This window comes from Physeter macrocephalus, chromosome 9 (genome assembly GCF_002837175.3).
Source record: "Physeter macrocephalus isolate SW-GA chromosome 9, ASM283717v5, whole genome shotgun sequence".
Classification (NCBI taxonomy): domain Eukaryota; kingdom Metazoa; phylum Chordata; class Mammalia; order Artiodactyla; family Physeteridae; genus Physeter; species Physeter macrocephalus.
The window spans coordinates 42,260,627-42,288,084 of NC_041222.1; the positions used below are offsets into that span (position 1 = coordinate 42,260,627).

Genomic DNA, 27,458 nt, shown 5'->3' on the forward strand with positions numbered 1-27,458 from the left:
GGGCTCTCACTGTTGTGGCCTCTCCCTTGCGGAGCACAGGCTCCAGACGCGCAGGCTCAGCGGCCATGGCTCAAGGCCCCGGCCGCTCCGCGGCATGTGGGATCCTCCCGGACCGGGGCACGAACCCGTGTCTCCTGCATCGGCAGGCGGATTCTCAACCACTGCGCCACCAGGGAAGGCCACTTTAATTTTTTTAACTTTTAAAAAATACACTAGCACTGAGCCTAAAATGAACTTATGAAATTCAGGCTGTTTTTTGTGAGTGTAATACCGTGACATTTGATTCTAGTCAGTTTCCCCAGAGGATAATTGACATAAGATCATATCTCAAATATATATTTGTTTAGGTCCAATATTTCTGTCTCTTGGCTGCCTGACATTTATTTATACAGTCACTTAAATATTATCTGGATTGCTCTTAAACATATCTGCATATCCATACTCATTATGGTTAAAGAAGGACCCTTTTCAGTAAATAGAGCTAAATCCACTGATGAATATGTGATATTGGAAGTCCCATAGAGAAGATGTTGCATTTTTGTTTTTCTTTTAACATTCATTATTTTCACAAAACAAATGGAAGCTTTTAAAAGTTGCTATTCCAGGTGAGACCATTTTTTCCTCAATACCGGGTTGTCAAAATGATTATGTTTATGTAACATTATAAATCTACCACTGGAATTGGAGAGAAGACTGATAATCTCTTTTTACAAGGCATAGTGTGGATCCAAACTTGTCCATGTATTATTTTAGTTTGACAGTGCTTCCCTGCTATATACCTAAAGTTGTACATTGTAAATAACCTGCATCCTTCTCACATCTATAAAAGCTTCAGGGCAGTAAGGGTGTAGCTGTTGAGAAGCATGTAAGTGACTGGTATGTGGTGGAGGCAGCTTTGGCTGTGTACCACTCAGTGTTTATCCAGAGTCTTTCTCAGAAAGATTGAGAATCAGAAAACTAACAGGTTTCCTGACTTAATTACTACACACATGCTTTGTGAAGGCCTTTCCTAAAACATTGTTAAATTTCTTTTTTTCCACCACCAGCTTGGTTTTAGGAAAATGAATAGATTACTTTAAGTCTGTACCCTGATAAGTAGCTTATCGTGGGAAGCAGCTGTTTAAGCTCAAGATGAGCTGGATGTGTAAGGATAGAGATAAAAACCATTTCAGATTAGCTCTCCAAGAGGAAAAAGCAAATTGTTTTCCATTTCAAGTTATCTAATTTAAGACCCTGAGGTTTTAACAGTGGGTTAAAAAGTATATTTTAGTCTTTCCAAATATGGCATTCAAGCCAAAGAAAATACATATATTTTCATTGCAGAATTAAAATGCCTTTCTTAGCGCATCTGTTGTAAAGTTATACATTATTCCGAAACATGTTTTAATTTCCAGTAGGGTTTACAGGTGATTGTGGTTAGAATCAGATGCCCCCCATTTTAAATATTTAAAACTAAGGTTTGATTTAAAAGGCTGGTGAATGAGAACAGAAAATTCCAATTTTCCTTGGAATTGATATGTATGTAGATGCAGGCCGGGAACATTATAGCCTGTAAGTCAGCAAGGTTAGAATCATGAGACCATGGCTTTAGGGTAACGTTACCTGTCTTGCAGATTTCAGGTTAGAGGCTATTTTGGGAATCCAAACATTTGGCAACAAATACTCATTTTTCTGATTTATAAAATTTGTTTCCCCCATTATGGATAAAATGGAAGGGGGCAATATGCATGGGTGGCGAGTAAAGGAACTGCTGTCAAATGAGTTTTTCTAATGAGACGGCCTTCTGATCACCTAACCATCTGTCCAGCAAACATTTATCTGATACCCACTGGGTGACAGACACTGACTAGACATAGGAGAGCCAGAGATGACTGTGACGTGCTCTTTGTCCCAAAGAGCTCACAGTCTAACAGGCAAAACAACATCCTTTATCACTGAATTTTATGTTTCATGTTTAAATAAATATTCACATTGTTTCTCACAATAAATGGACTGGGTGAAATAAGCTACTCTAAGAAGAAATTGTTCCTTCTATTTGCAAATGAGGGCTGAGTGAAGGTAGGCCAGAGAGATGCTCTAGACTCGCAGGCTGATGCACCTGCTCAGGGGTCTCTGGAACTGGCCCACCTGTGCTGGAGGTGAGCGGCGGGGGGGAGGTGGTGTGACCGGGGGCTATAGCGTGGCTTCACTCACCACTGTGGCTCTGTGTGTTACAGTTCCTGGACCTTGTGACCCTGAGGACTTGATCGATGGAATCATTTTTGCTGCCAATTACCTTGGCTCCACCCAGCTTCTCTCAGACAAAACCCCCTCCAAAAACGTGCGCATGATGCAGGCCCAGGAAGCAGTAAGCAGGATCAAGGTGAGGGGGTGCCATGTGCTCCGAGGGGGGCGGTGGGCAGATGTGGGCACCTGAGCCGTCCGTAGCGGTCACCCCACACCTCATGTCCCGAGCTTAGAGGAGAGGAGATTGAGGTGACATGGCAGGCCGTGCTTATACATGTACCTGCGAACAGTTCTAAACGGAAAAAAGATTTCCAAAGTACGCTGGGGTCCTGATGTATAAATGCTACATAATTTGGTTGTTCTTAATGGCCAGTCTTGAGGAAAAAGTGATAAGCTTTGAAAAGTTGAAAAGATGAGGAAGGATAACATTTTAAGTATTATATTTCCAATATAATATGTGAGAGCTGTATCACTGTATTTCCATGTACAGCTAGAGACCAGTGACTAAAACGTCCGTGATACAGCGTGGTTCAAACTAGCTGTCATTGCATTTGAACTGGTTGATCCTGTTCAAGCTAGATTGAACTGGCTTGCTTCGCCTAAAACGAGCCATTTGATCAGATCTATCCTGGCTAGTCTGAACCAAGTCAGTGCAAGGGTAACTCAGTGCAAACCAGTCATAACCTGTTTGAATCTGTCTTATCAAGACTTAAAAGGAGCGAGCCTATTTGATCCCTGAAGAAGCACTTTTGTCTAGTTTAAATCATTCACAACTAGTTTGAACCAGCCAGAACTGGTTTGATCCCATGGAAATGCAGAGCTCTAGAATCTCCACCACGATGCTAGTGCCACCTAGAACCATGGACAAGCCAAGGGCAACAGGGACCCTCATGGTGCCATCAGGTAATTCAAGTGCCATTAAGTGCCACCAGCACCTAGAACCCCTGAGGCTGTTTCCATGTAGAGCCACAGGCATCACATCACCATTGAAATCAGAGCCAGGTGTTTCGAGTGAGTTGGAGTAGGTTATGACTTCCCAGATTTGGTTCTGTCTGGTGTCCATTGGTCAGAATCAACTCCCTCCTCAAGGGACCAGTCCCTTTTTCATATCTTCTCTCTCACACATCCCCAAGTTCCATCCTGGGCTTTGTGTGGCATGTGGAATGAGAAGCACGAGTAGAAGGCCATGCGTGAGAGTCCTTACTGTCTCCATCAAGGGAAAAATATTTCTTGAGCACTTGTGTGTGCAAGGCTGTGCAAGGTCTCCTGAGGGAGGGAAAATAGTGATTTATAAAGTAAGATTCTTACCCTCAAGCTCAGCAGCACAAATGAGAAGTGAATCAAGCCAGTGCATGTGCAGGGGGTGCCAGAGGAGGAGAGAGGGGTGTCAGGTACTAAGGGCCACAGGAGTGCGGAGAGACCTTGAGAGATGAGATGCTGCCTAAAAGCCCAGGGGAGGGGAGAGCAGCAACCACGGAGGTCACAGAGGTCACACAGCAGGGGCCGTGCTTCTGGTCCTCCGGTCGGGGCTGATTCCCATCTTATTCACATGCCCAGGCTGTGCCATGCCCTGAATATTAAGGTCAGCGCTGGCCCTTCCCCTCACTACCCATCACAGCACAGTAAGCCCACACTGCAACTTTTGATAATATTATCAACATTTTAGGAATTAGGATGCATAAGCCAGAGAGTAATTTATAGCTACGTCTTACCCCCAGAGATGCATCTTATCCTGTGACTCCCAACAAGACAACTCCCTGACAATGTATCAAGCTGACCTTCCTGCCCTCTGCATCTTTCAGACTCAATAATGCTGCTGGTAGAACATCAGGTTCCTCTTGAGCTGCCCATCCAAGCTTGGCCTGATTCTTTTTCACCGTCTCCGTTATCATAAAGAGGTGACATTAATACCCACAGATGTCCCCACAGCCTTCTCCATCTTAACTTAGTATCTCCCAGGCACAACGTTCAGAACAAGAACACACAAACCTCTCTGAGAGAACAAGCTGCTTTTCAGGCATTGTCCCGCCTTATTTCATACAGAGCAGAGAACTTTAAAAACATAGTCTTTAGGGACGTACTTCTGACCCCTCCTGTCCCACAGTTTCCAAACATGTTAGGATTTTGTTACGTTAACATTTGCTAAGTAAACCCCCAGGGTGCCAGATGGTGAGCAAAACACCACAAGAGAAATTGAGATAGAGAAGTTTGTGACTCACAGGTCCTGGAGGAAGTACCTGCACACCTGAAGGGGCCACGTGGGGAGGTCAAGGCAGGACCTGGGCACAAGCCTTTCTTTATTGGGGTCTGTGGGTGGAATGCTTTGAGGTTCCCAGACTAAGGCCGGATTGTTCACTTCAAACCAAAATGGGGTTTTGGTGAGCTCCATATGGGTCTTACCTAAGGGACACCAACAGGGAAGGCCCTGGGAGGCAGGGGGAGACTTGTTCACAAGGGCCATTGAGGGGGTCCTTTCAGGAGCTTACATTTGCATGTGACTCTGCGGGCTGCTCTCCACAGCATTTGCTCGCATGAAGGAGCCAACGTCATTTTAAGGCCCAGGCAGGCTGCTTGGCCAAACCAAATGGATGCTGAGGCAGTAATACCGTGGAGTAACTTAGCTGAACTGAACTCTTAACCCAGCACTTAGTTTCCCAGGTTAATGGTACTGTTAGCTCCCCCAGGGTCAGTGGGCGTGCAGGGACCCAGCGTGGTTCTCTGACAGCCGGGGACCCCCTGCCAGAGAACCATGTGTTTGGAAATGGGGTGGTGCTTTTGATTGTCATAGTGTCTGGGACATTTATATTGGCATTAGCGGTCAGAACCAGAGACACTTGATACCCTGTAATGTCCAGAATGGAGCCACATGACAAAGATTTATCTCCTCCAGAATGCCAGAGCACTTCCCTGTCAAGGAACACTACCAGGGCCCATTCAGATGAATCCTCCAGAAGAAAGCAACAGTCCACCCCCAAATAGTACTGAAGACCCCTGAGACCAAAAACTGCATGTTGCTTTTAGATGAGTTTTTCCTACGTTCTGTTTACTGGCCTCCTGACAGGTCCCCTTGACTCCTACAGCTAGAGTCTCTCTGTCTTTCCCCTGCCCTGTGACACGTATGTGTACTCAGTGACCTTGAGGGGAGAGCAGGCACAGACACATCACCTGAACATAGAGCAGCTCTTAGGAAAGACGCCGCATCCCAGTACCAGATCCTGCCCAGTGCCAAGTGTTCTGTGCATTTTCTGATTTCCACAGTGGTTTCTGACAGTGTTTTTTTCCTTTCTTGAAAGTGCAGCTCCCTAATGAAAAACCAGAAAGCTTACTTTGAATCTTCAAAGGATTGGTATCCAGAAGTTCCACAGGTCATTTGAACAAAAAATTAGATGGCTTTGTCGATCAGAACAGGCAACACAGAGGCTCTCTGATTATAAATCCATTTTAGACCTGCCTAGAGCACAGAAAGCATTTGGAAAACATATTTATTTTTACAGCAAATTACTCTAGTATGAGGAATTCATAATAGAGTAGTAAGATTAAATGGTTGCCTTTCATTTATAAGTATCGTTTCACAATGTGCTTCTTGCATCTGAAGGAACTGTTGCCTAACATTAAATATTTTCTGCCTCATGTTCCTTTTACATCCATTTAAATGCCTGTCAGATTGTTTGCCTTTATACCCAGCGACGCTTTTTCTAATTGTAAGTGGAGAAGGCTGCGTCTAGAACCCATGGTTTATTTCCACGCCCCCTAGAAAGTTACCGTCAGGATCATGCACAGAGACTGCATTGCGTGCACAGGGAACCGAGGGGCCGAGAGCATTTCTCCAGATCACTCGGGTGGTCTCAAGGGGAGCGTGCACTGCGGTGCCCACACAAGCTCCCTTCCCAAGAGAGGCTGCCCTTTCAGGAATGAGTTACTCTGGGCCACCTCTAGAGAGATGCAGAACAGAATGAGGCGACAGAGTTTATAGCCACGTCCATCCAGGAAGGAAGGGGGAAAAATTTACTTGGAAATCCATTCCGTAATAACCTCACCACAAACTGATGAGTAATTCTTGGCTTGGTGCTGTCACCTGCACAGAGACAGAGGAGTTTCCTCCTTTCTTTTTCCTATTCTTTCTTCCCTTCCTCCCCGCAGGGAACCCATCTTGCCCCTCTCTTTCCTCTGCCTGCATTGTTTGTTTGACCTGATATGGATGCCAGTGAGACCTACCTCACCAGGAGTCTAGCTGTGGCTGTGTGTTTTCGGTGCTTTCTTTCTGAGCAAGCACTGAACCTGACGTTTGGGTTTCCATTTCAAAACAGGCTTTAATTTCTGGTCTGTCCGTCAATTACATGGTGCCCGTCACTCACATAGCACCAACCGTGGACTGGAATTGAAAAATGATACTGAATTTACACTTGGAGTCTTAAGAATTATGATTTTCCTAATATAACACAGAATTTATAGGTTTATTTGCCAAAATGGGAGGCGAACTTGGAGTTGTGGTTTGGCTAGATATGAATTTGTCTCAAAAAGCAAACTGTCCCTATGCAGGATCCTGTGATAGGCATCTTAGGAGATAAAAATCAACCAATTCCTTGACCTTGAGAAACATGCATTTTAATATGGGAGCCAAGAAGAGTGTTTAAGTAACAGTAATATAAGGCAGGCTGAGGAATCTGAAATTAAAAGACATTTCCATCTACCAAAATGTAAGAAATAAGGTGCATCTGAATGCAACAGCAGAATTACAGGACATCTGCCATTTTTTTAAAGTTTTTTTTTTCATCTTTGCACCCTCCCTAATATATTCTTTCTGCCTTTGTTCCTAATTTTTGAGAAGTAGTAATATCCTTCCAGGAAGCTTCCCATATGATTTAGAAATGCATTAGAGCAATGGTCCTCAAAGTGGGACCTGGGAATTTGTTAGAAATGCAGATTCTCAGACCCCCACCCCAGTCAGAAACTCATGGGGGTAGAGACCAGGAATCTGTTTTCATAAGCCCTCCAGGAGACTGTGATGTATGTTATAGTTTGGGAGCCACTGCCTGAGAGAAGGGTGGATCATCCAGCCTGAAGGAGCCTCTGTTCTCCAGCTGTGCTCTGCACGTTCCGGTCAAGCCGAGTGCGTCTCGCTGCTGAGGTTCCATTGGCAAATAAGCGCAAGAAACGCTGCCAAACAGATCTTTTTGGGTATTTGCCACATGTGTTTTCCTATTAAAGGCTCTGAGAAGTCCTGTACTGAGGAAATTTAATTCAGTTTGTTTAACCAGAAGCTTCCACAATTACTTGAACGCAGAATACATTATCGCTGTGGTGGTACCTGATAGTCTTGTTGCTAGGATTCCTTTAAACATGTTTTAGGGAAAACTTCTGGAGAGAGCTTTGCCCTACATGCTATCAGTATCAAAAGTGCCCTATGCAGAGACAGCCCCCCGCCCCAGCCCAGGGTGGCAATCCTGCCTTAACCCTACCTAGAGAACCAAACGGAAAGCCAGTGCAGCTAGCTGACTCGCCTCCCTTCCTCTCACTACATCTCCGTGCTTCGTTCCACTCTCATTCCCACTTCATTCTCTGCTCCTCAACCAGAAGACGGGGTGATGTGCTAAATTCTGCCTGAGCCGTAGAAACTGCTTCATGTCCATGCAGAGTGTGGTGTGTTTGTCTCCATTTTCTTTCTCCATTTGTGAAGCTCACAAGTGGCGTTTTGATATTTTTTGGTCCATACATTTTTGTAAGAAGCATGCATTATCAAATATTATTCTGTCTTTACTAGCCTGCCCCAAAAGATCATATTTTTCCATTCTTTTATAGAGATTTTCTTTAAGCCTTAAAAATTATGATTTAATTGTAGAATGAAAATTTCTATCAGCGTAGCGTTGTCTAAGCCATCTGATTTCCCATCTGACTTGAAGTCTGTGGTTGATAAAGACGATATTGACACTGGTAGCAGACCCTTCACGTACATTATCTCATTTACTCCTCCAAATGGAGGGGGTGGGGAATCCTGTGAGGTGTAGGTATCATTAACCCCATTTTACAGACAGCCTTAGAAGTTTATAGATGAGAAACTTGTCCAGATGGCACAGTAGCAATTTGGAATATAGAGTGGGATTTCCAGGGTTTGAATATCTCTTCTGCCACTTAATAGCTGTGTGACCTTGGACAAGTTAATTAGCCTCTCTGTGCCTCAGTTTCCTCTCCTGAAAGATGAGGATAATCTAGCGCCTACCTCACAGGGTTGTTGTAAGCTTTTACACTGGTACACATGAAATGCTTGGAAGGATACCGGCATATACCAAGTGCTCAGTAAATGTCAGCTGGAGAAAGAAAAGCTAGAATAGCCAGGAGGATCCCCGGCATAACTAAACTTAAAGGGTCTTAACAACAGCAGATACCCAGTACACATTGCAGATCGAGTGATAGGATGGACGGTGCTGCAGTATGTCCTGTGCACCACAGCCTGCCGGTGGTAAGCCATAATCAGTCTCATGAAACACAAGGATTTAAATGGATGTTGTCACTCCCTGCTTCAAGATGCATGCTGGCCTTAAGCCTCTCTCAGACCTTTCTCTGCTGTTCCAGCTTCTCATTCTGACCCCAACCCCATCATCATTTCCAATGTTATGTCTAAATTTTTAATTTGTTTCAGGGCACTTGAATATCATAAGCGATTTAAAGGTGGTGTCACTCTAAGTGCATAAAATATTTTTAACTTCATAAAAAATTGTCTCAGAATGCCTTTCACGAAACTCAGTTTGCCTTTTGGATTCTCTTCCTCATCACCCATTCCAGTAAAAAACAGAATGTGGGCATTCCATTGGTGGCAGACTTACTTTCCTTTGAAAAGGGCCCTTTCAGATCACCCTTCCTGAGAGTGAAGAATTTTGACCAATAGCTATTAGGTTTTTGGTATCAAAAATAATGGAAATTTATATATTACTGCCATATCATTCAGGAGAGGTAGTAGAAGACAAGATGTTAGGATCTCACAGCAGTTGTTTATCTTGAGGATTATAACTGGTGCAGATCAGAGCATCCCTGGCAGAACATTCCACCCAGTAATCTCTGTGGCACAGCATCAGCACAGGGCCACTCCTCAGATGTGCAAGTATTTCCACCGTCATGTACAGTGGTTAGGATGATGCTTGCAGTTGCTGCCTTCAGACTTTTCCAGAGTAGGCTCTTCACCATGAACTCATGACCACCAGTACAAGCTGTAGGGTGGCTCTGTGGGAGTGAGGCTGCCCTGGACTCCTGGGTGCACCAGGGTTAGCCATTCGGTGTTTGGATAGCTGACTCATCCAGTTTCTCCACGATGAGGTAGTACAGCCAACACACTTAGTCATTAATGAAATAGTGACATGCTGCTGAGAGCAAAAGCTTTCCCACCAGGTGAGTACCAAGGATGTGAGGGAGCAGCTCTTCCTGTACCCTACCCCCATCCCCACAGCAGTTACATGGTTTGGCCATTGACTCACCATCGTTTGAGCAAGATCTGTGTATATGTACCAAGCCCTACCAAAGCCAAGAGGTTGCACCCTGACATAGGCAGATTATAATGATCTAACATCATAATCATATAAGAGCAAACACAAATAGAGTGCTTATAATGCACCAGGAACTGTTCTGAGAGCATTGTATATACAGTTGACCCTTGAACAGCACAGGTCCACTTATATGCGGGGTTTTTTCAGTAGTAAATACTACAGTACTGTATGTTCCTATATGTTCCAAGACTGGTTGAATCTGTGATTGGTTGAATCCGAGGATGTGGAACTGTAGATACAGAGGAACCGAACTGCATATACAGAGGGCCAACTGACTGTAAGTTATATGCAGATTTTTGACCCTGCGGTGGTTTTGGTACCCCTAATGCACACATTGTTCAAGAGTCAACTGTATTCATTTTATCCTCAAAACAGCCCTATGAAGTAGATACTATTTTTACCCTCATTTTACAGTTGAGGAAACTGAAGCACAGAGACATTAAGTGGCTTGTTCCAAGTCACACAACTAGTAGGTAGCAGAGCCAGAATTCAGTTTTAGACAGTCTGGCCTCAGAGTTTCTATTTTTATCAACTATTCTATCTTGAATAAATATTACATCCATTTCTAGTTAGGTATAGGCTCTATTAATGTTACACAAATTTAAGGCAAGAAGTATTACTAGAGATAAAGAGGGAGAACAATTCAGAAATCAGTAACAAAAAGATAACTAGGAAATGTTCAAATATATGAAAATTAAGAAGAACACAGTTCTACATCATGTTCAAAGAAGAAATCACAGTGGAAATTAGAAAGTGTTTTGAAAGAAATGATAATTAAATTGCAACATCAAAATTTGTGGGATACTGCTAAAGCAGAGATTAGAGAAGGCTCATAGTTTTATATAAATATATCAGGAACGAAAAAAGTTTGAAAATCCATACTTTAAGTTTTCAGCTTAAGCTAGAAAAAAAATTGGAAAACTAAAGCCAAAGAGAGAAGAAATAAAGGTACAGGCTGAAATCAGTGAAATAGAACACAGGCATACAGTAAAGGAAATCAACAGAATCAAAAGTTGGTTCTTTGAAAACATCAATTGCAGTGAAGTATAGGAAGCACCTCAATACATGTCCTTCCTACTACTGCCCCCGGCAGCTACTAAATTCTGATCTAGGAAATCTGTTATAGAGTGGGATTTTTTTTAAGCCAGTCCTCCTCCCACAGAAATGCTTTATACCACTGTCAATATTAGTTTGTTGATTCCCTTTTCAACTGAGTCTGCAAATTCTTTTCTAACTGTTCTCCTGTCTCTGTTTGTTCCATGCTAAGCAGATGGCCCAGAAATTAGCCAAAAGCAGGAAGAAGGTGCAGTACAAACAACTTCATCAGCTTGGTGTTACGCCTGTTTTTGTTTTTGTTTTTTTCCATTTATTTACGTTTTGCCTTTTTTCTTATTTCGTGTTTTTGTTTTCTGCATCCAGCAAGTTTTCGTTCAGATTTCTTTTTTGTACCGCCCCATAAGCCAACGTTTCTCAAAACTCAGTTGCCCAAAGTGGCAGTTTTCTGTTGCTCATTAGTCATCTCACTCCAGAGGAATGGCAGGGAGAAGACTGGGCATGCTGAAGGGATCCTGCAGTCGTGTGCAAGTGCCCACCATTCAGGAGCATTCACGTGGCAGGGACCTGGGTCTCTGCTCAATTCTAGTCATGTTTGATTTGTGGATTTGTCAGATTGCTGGATGCAAAAAAAGAAAACTCGCTAATAATCACACGTGTGCAGAGTCAAGCCCTGAGTGAATCAGACTAATGTGCTTTTTTGGTTGTGAAGCTTCTAGGTGCTTATGAGCTACCCATGGGACACTGAGGCATTGGGGCTCGCTCTTACTGGGGTAGCTTCAGGAGTGGGTACTGCTTGTGTGGTGTGTGGGAACACGAAGACCCTCTTACCACAGCTGCCTTGTTTGCACCTGCCGTAAGCATTGTCCCCCATCACTTGAGCGGAAGCAGCCTCTGACTTCTCCAAGGTCCTGGGGGTATGAGTCAGTTGCCCTTGTTCCTTCAATCTGTTGGGCTCTGAAACCCTTGCAGACAGTGCCATTCACGATCATTGTTCATGGAGTCAGATCTACTACAGTTACTGCTTCCATGGCGGAAGAAGCAAGGAGGGGTCCGCATTTCTCCCTGTAACCTGGAGATGCTCACTCCCGTCCCCGTGTCATCCTCTGTGTGGTCCCTTCAGCTTTGGCAGTCTAGTTCTGAAGTCTGCATCGCTGTTCTGGTGACTGTGTCTCAATGCCTCTGTGTATGAGCTAACCTTGCTCGCACGCACCTGGGTCAGAGTAACGTATTAAGTTTTCTCTTGGTGCATTTTCCTTCTCAGGCTCCTGAAGGTGAGTCTCAGCCAATGACTGAAGTGGATCTCTTCATTTCTACCCAGAGAATCAAAGTATTGAACGCCGACACGCAGGTATTAGCTGGCTCCCTCCTTCCTTGGGGGTGAAGCTTAGCATGACAACTAGGAGACTGTGCCCTTGTCTGTAGAGCAGCTGTCCCCAGATGCTGGCTTCCACACAAGCTAGAAGGTTGTGTATGCAGTGCCTGCTGCCGGGATGGGGGATGGGAAGGGACTTGGTAGGGCGGATAGGGGCTATTAAAGATCAAAGGAAAAAAATAAGCCTTTGGATATTGTTTGCTAATAATTCTCATAAGTTTTTATCAGAAGATTCATGAACAAACTAGCCTTTTAAGAAATTTTGTTTAAAATCACGCACACACACACGCAATACAATCATCCAATGCAGATTTTTTATTCTTTAACTTCCCCACCAGAGATTCTACTGGTTGTAAAATGATTGAAATTCCTTTTCACGTACTACAGACCACTTCCTGCTCTGGGTTATCACAAGCCAAGGGAATTGCTCCCAGGCTTGGGTGGGCGCATGTAAGTCTGCCAACAGGGTGTTTGCAGCAAGCTCCCACGTGTGGACCACACTTGGCCGGGCTGTGGGGTGGCAGGCTGTCTCATGGGTCATTAGATGCCACACTGGACGTACCATCCTCTCCCTGCTGCCTTCCAGGAGACGATGATGGACCACCCTCTGAGGACCATTTCCTACATTGCGGACATCGGGAACATCGTTGTGCTGATGGCCCGCAGGCGGATGCCCCGCTCCAACTCCCAGGAGAACGTGGAAGCCTCCCACCCATCCCAGGATGGAAAAAGGCAGTACAAGATGATCTGCCACGTCTTTGAATCTGAGGACGTAAGGGCGGCCTCCCTTCCATGTGATCTGGGCTGCCCTTGGGTGGCCAGGTTCCCTCTAGTTCTCAGAACCTTAATCATATGTGAGACAAATACTTATTGAGCACTTATTATGTGTCAAGCACTGTTCTAGTGCTAGGGATATAAGGCTCAGTAAATAGACAAGATACTCATTGTAAAGGTTGTAGAGAGACAGAAAATAAATAGATAAATATACTTAATATAAAGTTAGGTAGTGGAAGGTTTGATAAGGAAAAACTAGGTCAAGGGATAGAGGGGCCAGGGGCTATTTCAGGTAGAGTGATGAACAAAGTCCTTTCTGAGGTGACATTTGAGCAGAGACCTGAGCAGAGTTGAGAGTGAGGAAAGAGCAGGTGCAAAGGCCCTGAGACAGGGGCCTGCTGATAGAGGTTGAGGAAAGGCAAGGAGGCAAGCCACTAGAGAGGACAGAAGGGTGGGAAGAATTCAGCCAGACCCACAGGGGCCCGAACAGGTCTCACCTGGCCACTAGGGCATTTGGGGAGGACAGTTCTTGGATGTGCAGGACTACCCTTTCCTAACAGGAAAGTTAGCATCCCTGACCCTACCCACCAAATGGCAAGAGCACCAGCCACTCGCTCCTTAGCAAAACCAGCTGCTCCTCCAGTCACAAAGCTGGTGATCCCTAACGCCCATCTCTCCAGGTGATAAAGTCAGCAGAGGAAATCAGCGTACAACAGAGGTGGGGCCCGTTCTTCCATTCAGCCTTCTCACCCAGTTGTCCCTGGAACTGCCAGCGAGAACACCAGGCTTCAAGCTGTGTTAGCATCGTGCTTCTCCCAAAGCTCGACAGGCCTTGGAAACTCCCTCTGGGCCTTGTTTTTTTTTTTTTTTCTGGCCAAGCCATGAGGCTTGCGGGATCTTAGTTCCCCGACCGGGGATTGAACCCGGGCCCTCGGCAGTGAAAGCACAGAGTCCTAACCACTGAACCACCAGGGAATTCCCCCCACGATGGTTTTGCACTACAGAGCCTCCCCGAGAGGGCCGTTGACTGGTCTAACTTTTCCTCCTGCCACAGTGGAATAAGCTGTATTTCTCATACTGAGCAGGGAACCCTTATATACTTAAAGAAAATTGCCTACAGTAGCCTTGGCTCCTTAAAAGGGGCCATTTTTCTCCAGAAGAGTGTTCATCCAGCTGCTTTAAATGGCCTTCCTCTGAGAAGTTACGAGTCTGAGGCAAGCTGCTTTTCGCCAGGGAAACAGAGCTGACATGGCTGTAGCCACAGACAGGAGGAGACGCTTACACTTTTGTACCATCTTTTACTTGTCTGGTTCTCTAGAAAGCAGCCCCAGGGACACAGTCACTGAGAAGGCAGAGAGCTTGAAGCACCTGTCCTGGCCATTCTCCCCGCTTTTCCTTTAAAACTGAGGCCAAACCTGCAAACTGGGAGAAAATGAGTTTAGAAGGTTCTCGGAAAGTTCCAAAGGAGTTACATTTAGAATCTTAAGTTTCATGTGTCCTGCAGGCCCGTGAAAAGGTGGAGTTAGCTCTGCTTACCAGACATGAGGGTCCCGGTACGACCCTCTGCCACCTCCCTCTGGCTTGGTGCTCCTAAGAAGGGCTTTCTTTCCCTTGGAGCTCCTTTGGGTCTGTAGGGGGAGATGATGAAGGGGAAGAATAAGGAAGCAAGAGTGGACCTGGGAATCTTAATGCTTTGCTTCCAAAGCCCAGGATAGAAGGGGGAGAGCATAGGCTGCAGAACTGGGAGAACTGGATGTGGATCCCGTCTCCCGTTCTACAGAAGCTCAGGCTGTGCAGCTGCTGAACTTCTATAGAACGGGCTGCCGTGTGGCTCAGGTGGACACGGCAGAGATATCGGTGCCTGTGTGTGTTTGCCCGGTGCATCCACACGTGACGGTCGGGAGGACTGCTGGCCGTGTTCTCAGACACACTTTTTTTAGTTCGTCTTTTCACACGAGCCTCTGATGCCCACGGTGATGCCCCGGCAGGAGGCAGCATGGTGGTCCTTGATGTGACTTGTGGCGTGTGACGTCACCGGATTCTCAGAGTGAGAAAAGTTGAGCATTTCTTTTCCCACTGCCAGCCACACAGAAATTTCTGATATCACAGTTAATTAGCTGCTTTCAGCAAAAATTACCAAAGGTAGGGAAAGGAGGAGTGGAGATTAGAGTTGTGTGTGTTTGAAACATTGCCCTAGAGCTTTTTGTTGTCTTGCGGGCTTTCTACCCACTATTATTTAGACAGAGCAGCAGTCCCAGTGGTGGGCAGGAGGTGGGCTCCCGAATCAGGCTGCCAGGATTCTCAGCCCCCATCCCCACCCCCAGCTTAAGCTCTCAACCTCTTTTTCCTGATCTGCCCAATGGGAGCAAATAAAACAGATCCAAAGTCTAAGAGCTCTGAGAAACAAAAGGGATTTTTGTACTCAGCTGGTTGATAAACCTGCTTTGAGCTGCCATGAGACACTTTATAGGATTTGTCCAGCTTACCGTGAATCTTACACATTTGTTGCAGGAACATTACTGTGTTTAGGCACTTCTCCAGGCTCTAATGGGGTTTTTACACAATGTATGATAAATGTACCCTGTTACCTTTCTAAAATGTGAACATTTCTGAAACACTGCCTTCAGAGCTTAGGATGAGGGCTTATGGACCAGTCATACTTACGTCTTAGACTTACTGTGAGGATTTATGTGACGGTGCTTCTGCAGCATTTAACACAGCACAGGCTCAGTTGCTGGTGTCTCTCCCAGGTTGTAATGTTGGTTAATTAATGCAGGGAAAGGTTATCAAAGCCCAGTGCAGGAGAAAGAACAATAGAAGCAGAGTTCCTGTCCTGTGAGCGGTGTGACCTTGAACAGGTTCCTTCACGTCTCTGGCTGCAATCTCCTCACCTGGAAAATGCATAATAAATATTTTGTAATGTCCCATCCATAGATAATATGAATGAAATGAAATTCATAGATAATGTAACCTCCCTTTTTGAAAACTTTTTCACAAAATAACCAAAGTATTGTCATAAATATTAACACAAAGGAGAAATAAAAGGAAAGCAAGCTAAAATAAAATAGGTTGATAGACACACACTCACACACACATGCAGAGCCACCATACTCTACGGCCAGTGTGCAGGCTGATGGGAATGTGATTTATTGGCAACCCACATCCCACGAATAGCATTGATGCTGATGATTTTCCAAAGTCATGAAGCTTACTCGTGGTAAAGCGTTGGACAAAACAAAATACCATCTTCTCTCAATTTACAGAATAGTTGTATTCTTGGACTGTTCAGTGTGTACTAGAGCGTGCAATTAAAGTCTTGTGTTTTTATATAAATTAGAGTTGAGTCCCAGCCTTTAGACACAGGTGTTATATGTACATGAATGTCCAGTGGGATATTTGAAAATTGTGCAGGACGTAAAACAACTCGTCCTGTGTAGGACTGTCCTTTGCACGGCAGTAGGTCCAGCATCTCTGACTCCTGTCCATCAAATGCCAGGAGCTCCATCAGGATCATTATCATAGACAAAACTGTCCCCACTAATTTTGAAAATGACCTCTAGCAGGCACTGCTGCTCCATGGCGACCCACTGGGCTAGCTGCTGCCTAGGGCTCTGTAGTCCTGAGGGACCCAGGTCGCCCACCAGCAGTGCTGCCCTGTTGACCCCGTCTCCCCTTTCTGGCTCCTCTCCAGGCTCAGCTGATCGCACAGTCCATCGGGCAGGCATTCAGCGTGGCATACCAGGAGTTTCTCAGGGCCAACGGGATTAACCCCGAAGATCTCAGCCAGAAGGAATACAGTGACCTGCTCAACACCCAGGACATGTACAACGACGACCTGATCCACTTCTCCAAGTCGGAAAACTGCAAAGATGTAGGTACTTTCCAGAAGCTGTTCTCTGAGCTGGGCCAGCCGGGCCCACCCGCGATAGAAGTGAAGGCAGAGTGGCTGGGTTGAAGAGTGCGCCCAGGCCCATCTCTGGCTCACCTCACGTGAGGCCCGATAAAGACTGCAGCCGAGGGCCGTGGCCAGTGAGACAGAGCGGCGTCTGCTCCCTGCATTCCAGAGCTGACTTTGGGGTGGGTTCCAGAGGCAGACAGGACCTGAACCCTGCCCTTTACCAAGCCCACAGTCTAGGAAAGGGCACAGAAGATTTTAAATGATGGTGCTGATACAGGCACTGGTCAGAGACAGTTGTACTTGGCAGATTGGAGCCGATCTCGGCTCTCAGGTCTCAGATGATAAGTGCTGTGCTCTCCCAGGGACCGAGCTCTACAGGAGTGTCTGGAGGAAAACGGTGCCGTCTGATCTGGTCTGAGGTCTGGGTATTCTTTGGAAAGTGTAGAGGAGTGCAGAGGGCTGAGCCAAAGTAACAGAAGCATGAGGGTCCGAAAGCTCAGGAATTGTCTGGGGAGCCATGAATGAGGCAGCCAGGCTGCAGCAGGGATTGTGGATAGGAGAGGATGTGAAGAGGCCAGTACAGGCTTTGGGTCAGAACTGGAGGGCTTGAGAGTCCAGCTGTGGTGAGGGGCCTGGACTTTATCCACTAGGTGTGAGAAAGTGATCTTTCTATCCACTAATGAATGTTAAGTGTCCTAGGCTCCCTGGAAGCAGAGCCTGAGATGGGAATTCTTGTTCATGGGATTTGGGGGAACGGTGCGCTCAGGAAAAAAAAAGTGAGTGTGGACAGCAGGATGGTGGGGATGCCAGGGAGGAATGTGGCCTCGCTGGAGATGAGCATCATTCTGATCCAAAGGGAAGCTCCAGCTCACACATCGCAGGACGGACCTTGTCCCACCTAGAGCCAAAAGAGCTGGCAGGCCTTTGTAGCCTGTACTAATCAATCATTGACACCAAGGTCAGATGGAGGTGTGTTAGTGTGCTTGGGCTGCCGTAACAAAGTTCCCCAGACGGGGGGCGGGCTTCAACAACAGAAATGTATTGTGTCACAGTTCTGGAGGCTGGAAGCCTGAGATCAAGGTGTCCGCAGGGTTGGTTCCTTCTGAGGGGGAAGATCCATACCAGGCCTCTCATTTGCTTGTAGATGGTCATCTTCTCCCTGTGTCTTCACTCTGTGCATGTCTCTGTGTCCAAATTTACCCCTTCTGTAAAGACACCAATCATATTGAGCTAGGACCCACCCTAATTATTTTATTTTAACTTGACTGCCTGTGAAAAGATCCTATCTCCAAACAAGGTAATATATGCCATGGAATATAGAGAGGACAGGACGCGTTTGGGTTGGAGTCATCAGGGAAATGTCTGTCATGTTTAGTCAAGACAGGAATAGGGAAAATGCTTTGATTTCTGTCGCTACCCTGGATGGTTGCTGATTCAGCCTTTCTACATGTTTTCCTCCTTTCAGGTCTTCATAGAGAAGCAGAAAGGGGAAATCCTAGGTGTGGTGATTGTGGAGTCTGGCTGGGGATCCATCTTGCCAACCGTGATCATAGCCAACATGATGCACGGAGGCCCAGCGGAGAAATCGGGGAAGCTGAATATTGGGGACCAGATCATGTCCATAAATGGCACCAGCCTGGTGGGCCTGCCTCTGTCGACCTGCCAGAGCATTATTAAGGTAACTGGAGATGGGAAAAATCAACCTCTCTTGTAGACCTGAAGTGACATGAAGTCATCAACATTTGAGCATATTCTAAGTGTCAGGCACTGAGAAGGACACAAATACAAAAGGCACGGACTTGCACTTGGGTTGTTTACCATCAAGTTGCTATTTACCAGTTCCTCCCTGAAATTGTTTTTTCAGGGATGGTATATCTGGCTCACATAGCACCACTCACTAACACCATGCCCTCGCAGACATCACTAATCAATCACAGCATTCTGTCCCATTAAGCCCCCACTTAGCCTCAACAGAATTTTCCTCAACTCAGTAATCAAGACAATCACTTACAGTCAGCTGGGTGTTCTTGAGATGACTTGCCATCCCTGTTACAAATCATGGAAATGCTTCAGATCCCAGGGCACTTTCCTTCACTGTGATCCAGGTGAGTGTATCCTCCCCAGAGCCTGCGTAACATGATCCACACATGCCAGGTAGAAGGAAGGAAACTGGTACAGTCTGTATACTCCTTCTAAAACCTGAACATACTTACTTCTTGTTCAGCCTGAACTGATACTGTTGCATGAGGCTGAGAAGAGCTACTTAAAGGAAAATTGAAGATGAGTATTTGAGGGCAAGAAATTAGATTTTCTTAGAAATTAAGTATCCATGTGTAGTCTCTTGAGCACATTGGAACTTGCTGATTGCATGGGAAGTAGGAACAAGTATATTTTTCCTTCACTACAGTATCTGTAGACCCTGCCAGCTCTGTACCAAGCAGTGTGGTACAGGCAGACGAAGATCCTATGACTTTCTTTGGATCCTTGGGATTTCCTGAAAGACTGTTAACTAGAATATAGCTCTGTATGTGTGTGTGTGAGAAAGAGAGAGAATAAATGTGAATTTATAGAATAGTTATTCTAAGCAGAAGAAAATCACAAAAGACAATATCCTTGGCCAAGGGCCCTGGGATGGAGGGGAGGTCAAGGTGAGTGTATAGGCCAGACATGTCGACCTCTTTGCGTTTTTTGTTTGTTTTTTATGTTATATAGGAATTCATCTTTTTTTCTTTCCTTTTCCTGCTTCTCTTTTTATCAGTATTTTTTATTGAAGTATGGTTGATTTATAATGTTGTGTTAATTTCTGCTATACAGCAAAGTGATTCAGTTATACATATACATTCTTGTTTAATATGTTCTTTTCCATTATAGTTTATCATAGGATATTGAATATAGTTCTCTGCACTATACAGTAGGAACTTGTTGTTTATTCATCCCATATATGAAAGTTTACCTCTGCTAACCCCAACCTCCCACTCCATCCCTCCCCCAACCCCCTCCCCCTTGGCAGCCACCAGTCTGTTCTCTGTGTCTGTGATTCTGTTAGTTTCATAGATAGGTTCATTTGTGTCACATTTTAGAGTCCACATATAAGTGATATCATATTGTATTTGTCTTTCTCTTTCTGACTTACTTCACTTAGTACGATAATCTCTAGTTGCATCCATGTTGCTGCAAGTGGCATTATTTTGTTCTTTTTTATGGCTGAGTAGTATTCCATTGTGTATATGTACCACATCTTCTTTATCCATTCATCTATCAATGGACACTTAGGTTGTTTCTATGTCTTGGCTATAGTGAATAGTGCTGCTATGAACAAAGGGGTGCATGTATCTTTTTGAATTATAGTTTTGTTGGGATATATGCCCAGGCGTAGGATTGCTGGATCATACGGTAATTCTATATATTTTTAGTTTTCTGAGGAACCTCCATACTGTTTTCCACACATGTATCTTTTTGAATTATAGTTTTGTTGGGATATATATACCCAGGCGTAGGATTGCTGGATCATACGGTAATTCTATATATTTTTAGTTTTCTGAGGAACCTCCATACTGTTTTCCACAGTGGCTATCTGACCAGCAGGGCAGGAGGGTTCCCTTTTCTCCACACCCTCTCCAGCATTTGTTGTTTGTAGAATTTTTAATGATGGCCAACCTGACTGGTATGAGGTGGTACCTCATTGTAGTTTTGATTGCATTTCTCTGATAATTAGCGATGTTGAATATCTCTTCATGTGCCTATTGGCCATCTGTATTTCTTCTTTAGAGAAATGTCTATTTAGGTCTTCTGACCATTTTTCGATTGGGTTTTTTTGTTGTTGAGCTGTGTGAGCTATTTGCATATTTTGGAAATTAAGCCCTTGTCAGTCGTATTGTTTGCAAATATTTTCTCCCATTCTGTAGGTTGTCTTTCATTTTGTTTTGCCTGTTTTTTATTTTTTTTAAGTTTATTTTATTTATTTACTTTTGGCTGTGTTGGGTCTTTGCTGCTGCGTGGGGGCTTTCTCTAGTTGCGGCGAGTGGGGGCCACTCCTCGTTGAGGTGTGAGGGCCTCTCATCGCAGTGGCCTCTGTCACTGAAGAGCACGGCCTCCAGCCTTGCGGACTTCAGTAGTTGTGGCTTGTGGGCTCTAGAGCTCAGGCTCAGTAGTTGTGGCGCTCGGACCGAGTTGCTCCGTGGCATGTGGGATACTCCCGGACCAGGGCTCGAACGCCTGTCCCCCGCATTGGCAGGCGGACTCCCAATCACTGCGCCACCAGGGAAGCCCTGCCTGTTTATTTTTAGTGAAACAAATCTAAATCCTCATAAGATAATCACACCCAGAAAGAACGAGTCCTTTTTGGGCTCATTTCTTTTTGTTATAAATAAATTCTACCTCTTGCTTAACATACATTAAAGATAAGATTAAAGGTGCTAGTTTGAACATGTATATTCATTCAAACATGTTTAATTGGGCTTCTGTTAGCCTGAGCTGAAGTGTGAAGAAGCCAGAATGAAAAAAATAAATAAAAATTAAAAAAGAAGAAGCCAGAATGACAGTATGCACATGGAGGATAACTTATAATTGAAAGGGTTCAGTGGGCCCTAATGGCAACATAGAGGTGAAATGCTAAGAGCATTTGGAGTGGGGGAGCGGAGAATCTTACCTGATTTTTAAGGTGGGCCTTGAAGGAGGAGTTAGACTCAGGTGGATAGCAGAAAGGAAAGTGGCCTTTGGGAGTTTCTTCTGGAATTGATGGATGGTGGACTGGCTTTGTGTTGGGAGAGACGGGTCTGAGCCAGCCTGAGAAGGCTGATCTGATGGTGTGATAATGTGGAGAAGCCAGGGAGGGCCAGGAGTAGGGAGAAAGGACCCACCCACATTTGGCTTCTCACTCACACATGCCAAGGTTCACAGATGCCCTCTCACACCAGGGAGCAAGTTACTTATTAAACACCCATGCATGTGTGAGAACTGCCGAGGGGCCATGGGAACCAGAGATGCCTCAGACACAATCCGCACCCTAAGGAGCTTGGCCTCGATGGGGAGAGGTGAATGAAAGGACTGATAATCACAGTGACTGAGTGCTGTGCGCCTGGACCATTCTGAGAATGTGTATACTCACTCGCAGAACCCTACGGCAGCCTTCTGTAGGGTAGGTACTATTGTGCAAGTTAGGAAACAGGCACAGAAAGATGATATAATCATTCGAGGTCACACAGTGTGTCAGTAGTGCAGCCAGGTCACTCGGCCACCCTGATATCGTTCCAGCGGTGTCTGTGGTCAGACCCTGGGGCAGTGGTTCTCAACCTGGGGGATCTTGACCCCCCGGGGGTCATTTGGCAATGTGTGAAGACAGTTTGGGTTGTCACGACTAGGGAGAAGGAGATGCTACTGGCATCCAGTGGGTGGAGGTCAGGGATGCTGCCAGATATCCTACAATGCACAGGACAGTCCCACAACTAAGGATTATCCAGCCCAAATGTCAATAGGTTGAGAAAGCCTGCCTGCGGGAGATAGTTCAGGTGTGGGAGAGAAATCTGGAGAAAGGGAGGTCGGTGAGGGAGGGAGGGTGGGGAGTTGATCTACGTCTGGAAAGGTTTGGGGAGGAGGAGCCAGAAGAGAGGATGACTTGAGCGCAGGTGGGGCTGGGGCCTGGGTGGGAATAAGCAGACCTTCCTGAGGACTGGCAAGGCTGCATGCCTGAGCCCATTGACACACCTGCCCGGTAGTGCCCAGCCCTTGGCACTGGTCACCTCCCTTCCTCTTCATAAAAAACAGCCTGTGAGGGAGGGTGATGGCAAATGCCTGGTTCACAGATGAGTCATCAGCTACTCAGAAGGTTCAGACAGCATGCCCAGGACATCCCAGCTGACGGAGTCCAGATCCCTGTCCAGCCCTCCCTGCCTCCGCACGAAGGAGGCAGACGAGGTGAGGGAGGCTGTGAGACCCATGGCCTGCCTTCCCCTGGTACCACACGGGGACTGGGTCTTCTGTCCAGTGCATCACACATCAAGGTGGAAACAGACTAGTGCAGGGCGCAATTGGCGCACTGTCTGAGCAGTTTCCTGAGGGGAAAAGGTTTGTTTGCACCAGTAGCTGACCTTTGATGTCTATAAATGGAGTCTCTCTGGAATCGGAAAATTAAAAGGCCATGTGGTGATGAAAGAGATGTAACTGATCAAGATGGAGAGGAAGAAAGCCAGCACCTCTGTGGCCACCCTCGGCAGAGAGGTACTCAGCAGGCAGGCCCCCGCTAGGACACAGCTGCCCTTTCTCGGCGCTGCAGGATGCGCTGCCTTGTCGAATAGAAAAGGGTGATTGGCCCTGTCCCCCTCTCCCCCAACCCCGAGAATCTTCCTACTGATTTCAGCTAGAATTGCCAGTACCGAAGAAGACGTTTAATGGGTTGTCTCCTTGTTTTTAAGTTCTGTAAAAACATATCTTTTTTGCCTGCCCCTGAGCAGGTACTCACGCTGCCCCACTCTCACCCCTAGGCCTCCACAGGGGAGCATTCTGGGCTTCTTCAAGGCTTCCCATTAGTATCGCTTGTTTCAGTGTTACGTCAGTGCTCCTTGCGATGAATTTAACGAGCAGCTCTCATCCTGGAAAATCAGTGCTTAGCAAACTTTGATTGAATCACCCAGGGATCTTGTTAAACTGCAGGTTCTGATTCGGCAGGTCTGGGGTGGGATTCTGCATTTTCAACAAACTCCCCGGTGATGACATCGCCGATAATGGGCTTCGAGTGTTCTGCATCTCGCCGCTTTAACGCATGTTGACCTTTTCTCTCCCCTGGTTGTAGGGAATAGAGTACGTTTCTAGACTAGATTACAGGTATTGAATTATTTTCTTTCTTCCCTTGCTCTTATTTTTCCTGTCATGGTTCCTAAACCATAATTATTGGTAGGCAAAGCATGTTAGCAGACCGCCTGTTCATGCCATCGCCTCCACGGTCCTGCCCTCCAGATTTGTTTTCTTTTTGAAACTAGAGCACCGCTTCCTTACCTTCCACAGGATCGTCACGGGTCTGCTTTCCCGTTGCTATAGAGACCGTTCTGGCTTCTCTCCTCTCCCGTTCCCTCTTTCCTACTCTTCCCTCCCACCATATTTCTTAATTTGCTACACTATTCCACTGTTGTCATGGGGACGAAATGACCATTTATTTAATTGGCACCTCCAATAAAGTGGCAGCTGAGAAATCCGAGTTGATGGGACCCAACTGGAAGCATTGATGAGGAACAGCAGAGCACGTGCGTGGTCTGGTGGTTTCAGATTGCCATCTCTCTGGGCTTCGTCTTGCAGCAAATATCCCCAGTCTAGAAATTCTTTCGCTGAGGGACAAATCAGCATCTTAAATCAGTGTACACAAAAGAACCCACCGGAGCGATGTGGACTTTTTAGGTAACATCGAGAAAACAGAGTCATTCTCTTGCTTTTCAGGAGCTCTCCAAGGTTTTCCTGTACCTCACAGACATACCCGGACAGCCCCAGCGTTTCCTAGGTGTAAACATTTAAAGCAGGTAGCTCTGTCTGGAGGGTTGTGTTTCTGACAACGTGCTCCTCATTTTCATCATCCTTTGCTCTTGTTTCCCACACACTCCTGGTCTCGTAGTTTGTGATGTGGGGAGAGAGAGGGGAATGGACTCTGGCTGCCCTGGCTGTGCCCACAGCCCTCCCCTGAGCTCCCGGAGGCCTGGCTCCACCAACTCCCAGCGCCTAACACATGTTTTGGCACATTGCAGGTGATCCATGCATATCTACTGATTGAGTGATAAAGAGGAGGCACTCAAGGGAAAAAGAAATATATGCACGAATGGTATCTGAGCAACACCCCCAAAAGAGGAGCCGATTTGTAATGTTAGAGATAGCCGTTTCTGAGTGTGATGGTTGAGATGTGGTGTTGTCAGCAGACATGCTTAGGAAAGAATAAAAATGCATAACAAGGGCTGAAATCGTAGCAATTAGAAGTGGAAGAGCCCTTAGTAGGTTTCAGCATTTGTTTTGAAGATGTGGAGACTGAGGTAGAAGGTGGAATAGAGGGTCTAAGACCCCCCCGGGCTGTGGTGGAGGAAACACAGCTGCAGCCCAGGTCTCCTGACACAGCAGAGGCCTCTTCACCCAGCCCCGCTGGTCTCGCTGCTAGGGGAAGAATTCCAGCACATCCCCGTGGGCATGGGTGACAGGACCTGCTGCTGTGCGGGAGGCCCGGATCTCCGCAGACTTCCTTTACCCCGGGAGAATCGCCCTCGGCACATCCTGTCGCTCTCGTTTGAAAACATTTCTTGAACCGGAGAAGTTTCCTAGAGCTGTTCCAGAAACCACGGAGGGATGCTGGTAACAGCTGCCTGCGAGTGCACACAACGTCACCACAAGCCAAATCACAGCCGTCGTGAGGCTCCAGTCCCGCAGAAAACAGCAACTCAGGAGACTGAGGAAACAGCTGGGGGTGGGGAATTAAGCTGACCTCCTCAAAACTCACACGTTGAGAGGACAAGCTGGAATCACCCAAAGGAAGTGGGGCAGCCAGGGAGCAGGAGCCCTGAAGTCTCGCCAGGTGGGCGAGTAAACTGAAAACACGGCCCCGTGCAAGGCTGGGCTAAAAGGTGGGGGCACAGCTTCATCCTCTGTCACTCTCCCTGGCTTCTCTGTCCAGCAGGCCTTACTCATGAATAACACACACCCTCCCATTGGCTAGATGGGGAATTACGGTGTAGGAGGATATGCTCTGGGTTTGAATACAAATAGACCTGGGACAGAATCTTGCTGTGGGTGAACTTGGGTGAGTGGTGAAGCCGCAGTTTCCTCCTCTATAAAATGGGCATAATTAGAGCTGCCAGTTTGTCAAGGAGATTAAAGGAGACAGCTCCTGTGACTCGAGGTCGGTGCCTGGCAAGAGTCAGCGTGCAGTGACGGGTGGTTGGGCTAGTTTCGTCATCAGGATGGGTTTTGATGGACAGTGACCTTAGGGGTGCTCACACACAGGGGGATGGCTGACTGGGCACCAGGCCAACTGGCTCTCTGTCACCCTCGCCCTGGCGTGGCTACTCCATGCTGTCACGGAGCACACTGGCCACAGGTATGAGTAGTAAACTGACATCTTTGACTCTGATCATCCCTGAGTGCATGTGAGGTCATTGTTCCGCGGCAGTGGTCTGTACCAGTTGTCAAAAATTGAGTGTATCGCCAGGAAGTGTGTATCAAGTCACCGGTAAGACTCATTAACACACAGATTGTTGAGTGCCACCCCTGGAGTTTCTGATTCTGTAGGTCTGGGTGGACCCCAGACTCTTGCATTTTTTTTTAATTGAAGTATAGTTGATTTGCAATATTGTGTTAGTTTTAGGTGTACAGCACAGTGATTCATTTATCCATATATGTGTGTGTGTGTGTGTGTGTGTGTGTGTGTATATATATATATATATATATATATATATATATATATACATTCCTTTTCAGATTCTTTTCCCTTATAGGCTATTACAAAATATTGGGTATAGTTCCCTGTGCTCTACAGTAGGTCCTTGTTGGTTATCTGTGTTATGTATATAGTAGTGCGTATATGTTATTCCCAGCCTCCCAATTTATCCCTCCCCCCACCCTGCATTTCTAACAAAAGTGTCCTGGTGCTGCTGGTGTGGGGTGTCCCCACTTTAAGGACCTGTTGGCCGAGCATAGGGGCCAAAAAAGCCCCTATCCATCCCTCAGTCTAGAGTGTGTCTTCATTACTTAGAAGCAAAAGGTGTGTGGGTCCCTCCTGCCCCTCAGAGGGGCAAGTTACACTCTTGCCACAAACTCTGTTGGCACCAAAGTCATCTAACACCACTTTCACCTCTCTGCTTGGCAAGGTGCTTTGTGAGGAAGGCAGAGGCTCCATTATCCCCGTCCAGACCCCACTGAGCCTCAGACGAGGCAGGTTTAACGTCCCTGTCTGCGTCCTCATCCGTAAAATGTGAAGCAGAAGTCCTGACCTCCCGCAGAGAGAGTTTGCAGACTGGTCGGAGGGTGACAGTGGCAGCAGAGGCTGTGGAATTTACAGATTTCTATTTATAGAATAAGAGGCGATCACCCTTCTGGCTGAAATGGATTTGCCATTGTCCTCCCAGGCCTCTCTTTCCACTTCGCCGATAGAGAGCACACGCTGGACCCATCTGTGAATTGATGGGGCAGGGGGGTGAGGGGGGCGTCTCCAGCGGATACGGCGGACTTGGTGGAATAGAGCCTCCCTTTGCCTGTCCCTCCTCTGCTGGCGGAGAGGCTGTCCACTCACCCCACAGTACCGTTTTTTAGGAAGAGCTTCTCCCCTCAGCTCTGGCCCTTTGGAGGAGGGGACCTTGGCAGGCCTGGCGCCGTTTCCCAATCAGCTGGCCTCGCGAGCTGGGAGTGCAGTGAGGCAGGCATCAGGCGGAAGTGCCGAGTCCTCACCGCCTCAACTCTCAAAGCAGGGCCTCCAGCCACAAGCGGTGTGGTGTCTCTACCCTGGCCCTTTCCCTGTGTGCCATGATGGAAGCGGTTTGGAAAGCACCTGCTGTTGGCCATTTGGTCTGGACCATCTGGCAAGTGGGAGTTGCCTGAGGCAGAGCACGCAGGCTGGGGAGATGTCGGGGGGCGGGCG

The 27,458-nt window shown here is 46.5% G+C and overlaps 1 protein-coding gene across 1 annotated transcript in view; it reads left to right on the forward strand.

The window, feature by feature from the left end:
• APBA1 (amyloid beta precursor protein binding family A member 1) overlaps nucleotides 1-27,458 on the forward strand; it is a 73,269-nt gene that overhangs the window by 41,308 nt on the left and 4,503 nt on the right. The window contains exons 4-9 of the mRNA XM_024126859.2: nucleotides 2,217-2,362; nucleotides 11,032-11,064; nucleotides 12,079-12,165; nucleotides 12,776-12,961; nucleotides 16,655-16,834; nucleotides 18,327-18,539. Coding sequence (XP_023982627.1) covers nucleotides 2,217-2,362; nucleotides 11,032-11,064; nucleotides 12,079-12,165; nucleotides 12,776-12,961; nucleotides 16,655-16,834; nucleotides 18,327-18,539 — 845 coding nt within the window. The remainder of the gene's footprint in view (nucleotides 1-2,216; nucleotides 2,363-11,031; nucleotides 11,065-12,078; nucleotides 12,166-12,775; nucleotides 12,962-16,654; nucleotides 16,835-18,326; nucleotides 18,540-27,458) is intronic.